Raw genomic sequence first — 4,210 nt, 5'->3', positions numbered from 1 at the left:
TATTAGGAAGATTATATAAAGAGATTGAGATTTTTTAAGTTTTCTCTCTAATTTGCCTTCTAGATTTTCAAAGTTTAAATGTAAAATCTTGCCCCTATGAAAATTTCTGGCTAAATTTAAAGTAGATATCTGAGAAGTTTTCTTACGTGAAAAATGTATTATACTTTCTAGCCTACTTGTAAATTCTTCTCTCTAGTTAATGTAATAATGCAAATATGATTAAAATGTTGAATCAATGCAAGTGTGTTTACTTGCGTTAGAAACGGAGTTTCACATAGTCAAACTGAGTATAGTTCAACGATAATTGACATATATCTCCAACGAGGTTGTGTTCGATCTCTCACCCCACATGTTGTTCTAAAAAAACGGAGTTTCACATCAATAATAGATTTTGGTGAGAGACACGTCAATTATGTTTCAAATAATATAGATTCAAAATCCAATAATCAATGCAAATTCACATTTCTCCGTGTAAACTAGTGCAAAAAACCTGTGCCAGTGAAGAAACGAAGTATATACACTGATTAAATATACAAACAAAAAAAAAGATTCTTCCATTTAAATCCAACTCCATCGATCGAAGTACCTTAACAAACATATAGTCACACAGAATTCTCAAAAGAAGAACAAATATTTCTACAAATTAAAGCACAATATTTAATTTGTATAAAATAGAGGAAAAAAAATAAAAAAAAAAGGGAGGGAGAGAAGAGGACAAACTGCCATGTTTTCTCAGTTCTTCAACTATAGCATTAGCATTCACGATCAGATCAAGTGATCAACATTTGGCAGCCAGTCGAGTGCCTGGATATTTTTTTGGTTGAGTAATTTCTATGAAAAGCCTAATAAAAGATTTAAACTATTATTAATTAATTGAATTTACTTAAAATAATCTTATAATTAATAAACAAAACTTACTACAAAAAGCTGTGGAACTGTTGATGAATGAGGTGTTGGTTTTCAATGATTGAAGTCGCAAGAAAGATGGCCGCTGGAGGAAGAACTGAGGGCTGACGTCAGATCCGTCCACGCATTTCCATTGCTCCAAAACTGATTATGATTATTGTTGTCCAAATTGGAGGATGATTTCAACAAATTCAGCACTTGGGTTTCTTCAATCTTCACTGGAGGCAACTGGGTGGGCCTTGAATTTGAGCTGTTATTGTTGGGACCTTCACTGATTTGGAACGGGTACAGCCCGGTTGTGCTTGGGGCCGGGCTCGGGGTCTCGAGGCCACCTGAGAGAGGAAAGTTTTGGAAATTGCGCCATTGATGGTTCAGAAGGGGAGGGTTTCCAATATCCCCAGCTTGGATCTCATTGAAATTGTTTAACCCTAAATTTCCCGTCCCATATCGAGAAAAATTTTGCAAAGAAGCCATGAATGAAAACTGAGGATGATGCTGATGCTGATGCTGGCCGATTATATTATTATTCTCTACGCCGCTGTGCAAGGGAACTGAAGTAGTGATACTGGGGGAGTTTGATGAATTGTTGATATTCAGCTGCTGCTGCGTTTCACCGGCCGCGGCCGGGGACTTGGAGCGCGTACTTTTGTTCTTCTTGTTGCGGCGACAACCACCGCCAACCGGGACGTTGCGTAGGGCGCCGCCTCGAGTCCAGTAGCGGCGGCAGGTCTTGCAGAAGTGGCGAGGTTGAGAGAGACTGTAGTTGTTGAAGTAACAGAACTTGGTGTTGGTTGAGTCACACCTTGGGCACTTGAGCGCCGTCTCAGGCAGCGGTACGTTGGCAATCCGAGCTCGGTCCGCCATCGAACCACGGCGGATCGAGCCAGGCGGTGGTGGCGGCAGTGGTGCAGGTGGGAGCTGTTGGTGCTGAGTCGGGAGAGGAAGAAGGTGGTGGTGCTGTGGGGATCCATTATTGCAAATTTGATGATGATGATTTGATTGCTGCAAACAAACAGAAACAAATTGCAAAAAAATTAGAAACTTGGGATATTCAAGGGGAGATTACAAAAGAGAGAATAGAGGGGAATATTTTCTGGTTTTCTTTTGGCAGTGAAGAACTTAAGAATTACCTGGTGCCAATTGGGAGGAGGATCTAAATAGACTGGAACAGAAGAGAAATCCATGGGGGGGGGGATTATATTGATCTTTATTTCTTTTTGTAAAGTGAATTTGATGGGTCTTTGGGAAAAACCAAGGTGGAGAATCGCATGCACTTGGGGAATACCAGAGGCAAAGAGAAAAGAAAAGAAAAGAAAAGAAAAGGCAGAGAGAAAAGAGAGAAGAACAAAGTAAAAGGGATATGAATAAGGGAGAAGAAGGGGAGAGAGGAGAGAATTAAAGCTATGGTGTGGAAGCTTTTGTTTAACTTTGCTCTCTTATTATTCCCTTCATTCTCTCCTTATCTTTTTGTTTTATTATATTTTTAGGGTTTTAGTGGAGGAGCTTCCTTCTCTTATAAGCTTCTATTCTTTTGAGCTGTGCATTGTGGCTAAGCCTTTCAAAAAGGAGCAACGGAATATAGTGGCTCCCATGCATAACAACATTAATGCCACTCGAGAGAGAGAAACAAGAGAGATCATCATCATAGGGTTTCTATTTTCATATTATTTATGCAAAGATTTGCACAACAGTGTGTTCCAGATTGCAGCTCGAACTCGGCCTCCGGACCGACCTGAACGCTTGGGCGGACCTGCACAAAAAGGTGAGCACTCTGACGATCAAGTCAGTATAGGTCGGATTCCCAGTTTAGTTCGAGGCCAGGATTCATCGTACCTGATCGGGGAGTGAGGTCCTCTACTTATGGGTGGTAGTCCCGCTAATCTCGCGACGGTTACATTCGGCAATCTCGGGACCGTCGGTTACACCCGGTAATCTCGAGACCGACGGTTACGCCCGATAATCACGCCGCAGACAGTTGCTCACATGGGCCCCTACCGAGCTCCCCGGTAGGTCAGACCTGGGCCAGGTTCACCTCGGCCCTCATACTTAGCATTTGTCGGCGTTAGTGGCGGCCATCTCGGCTATCCGAGCTGGGCATGACTCATGAGCCATCTTGGAGCACCAATAGGGGTCCTCCACGTGTCCAGGGTATTCCCTTCCCCAAACATTGGCCCCCTCTCTGTCTGGTCCGATCTCGACCTGGCAGAGAAGTTCATTCGACTTGCTTTGGACACGTGGCGACTTCCTATTTGTGGGAAAATACAACCGTCGCGGAAGATTTATCGTCGAAATATTTGAATATTCCGACGCTTCGGATCCCAGAGAGGATCCTAGCCGCTCGTTGATTACACGTGTACGGTGGGGAAATTCTTCCGACGGGCTATAAATGCCCCCAATCCTTCAGATCACACCTTACGTTCCCTGAATTCTTGGAGTTCGATCTGAAGGCAGCTCGAACCCTTGGTAGGTCGATCTCTTCCCTCTCTCTTTCGAACGTAGTTGCCATGTCGTCCTCTATTAGCAGCAACCTAGGATTCGATTTAGCTCGTAGGTTAGAGTCCGAGCTCGAGGAGATAGAAAACTTTAGAATCTCCGATGACGGGGAGGATAGTGACGCCTCCACTTCAGGTCAGGGTTTGGAATACCCTTCTAGGATACCTGAGCACTACCTCGAATCCCTTCGTAGGGGGTTCGCTATCCCTGAAAACATCCTCCTCAGGCTTCCGGAGGAGGGGGAGAGAGCTGACAATCCTCCAGAGGGATGGGTCACTCTCTACTTCAAAATGTTTGAGTACGGCCTCAGACTTCCCCTTCACCCTTTTGTCCAAGAATTTCTCTTCCGGACTGGGTTGGCTCCGGCTCAAGTGGCCCCCAATGGGTGGGGTGTCATTTTCGCTTTGGCCATCCTCTTTTGGCTACGAGCTCGGGATAGTGAGGAGGCCAAGCTGTTGGACGTAGACCAGCTCCTCGCGTGCTTCGAAGCGAAAATGATAGCTAAGAAGCTTGGTCGGTTCTATATGTGCGCAAGGAAAGGCGCAGGCGGTATAGTCAAGGGGCCGACCTCCATCAAGGGATGGGTGAGGAAGTGGTTCTACGCTTCCGGGGAATGGCTCGCAAAGGACGAGTTAGGTCGTTCCTTCTTTGACGTCCCCACTAGGTTTGGGAACCTAGGTACGGAGTAGCTCTTGCTTTTCGTAATTTTCTTTTCTGTCGTTCAGGTCTAACTCGGATTTTGTCTTCGTGCAGTTTCAATCCGTCCAGTCCTCGAGCGCTTTCCGAGGGGTAGGAAGGTCGAAACCCTGGT

At 44.9% G+C, this 4,210-nt stretch overlaps 1 protein-coding gene across 2 annotated transcripts; it reads right to left on the bottom strand.

Moving 5' to 3' along the window:
* Window positions 1-531: 531 nt before the first annotated feature.
* LOC148212205 (dof zinc finger protein DOF3.6-like) lies at window positions 532-2,347 on the bottom strand. 2 transcript variants are annotated; one of them, XM_088122263.1, is made up of 3 exons: window positions 2,037-2,347; window positions 919-1,908; window positions 532-842 (listed from the first exon to the last, which is right to left on the bottom strand). In XM_088122263.1, exons 1-2 carry the CDS (start codon window positions 2,088-2,090, stop codon window positions 961-963), a joined length of 1,002 nt encoding a protein of 333 aa, XP_087978389.1. In that variant the 5' UTR covers window positions 2,091-2,347; the 3' UTR covers window positions 532-842; window positions 919-960. The 2 variants fall into 2 exon arrangements, with proteins under 2 accessions (XP_087978389.1, XP_087978388.1); XM_088122262.1 differs by having other exon boundaries at window positions 532-804; window positions 2,037-2,345.
* Window positions 2,348-4,210: the final 1,863 nt, after the last annotated feature.

This window comes from Momordica charantia (assembly GCF_013281855.1).
Source record: "Momordica charantia cultivar OHB3-1 chromosome 3 unlocalized genomic scaffold, Mcharantia_2.0 BLBB01000003.1, whole genome shotgun sequence".
In the NCBI taxonomy this organism is placed as follows: Eukaryota; Viridiplantae; Streptophyta; class Magnoliopsida; order Cucurbitales; family Cucurbitaceae; genus Momordica; species Momordica charantia.
The sequence above is the reverse complement of the archived record's forward strand: the minus strand, read 5'-3'. Positions and strand labels throughout refer to the sequence as shown.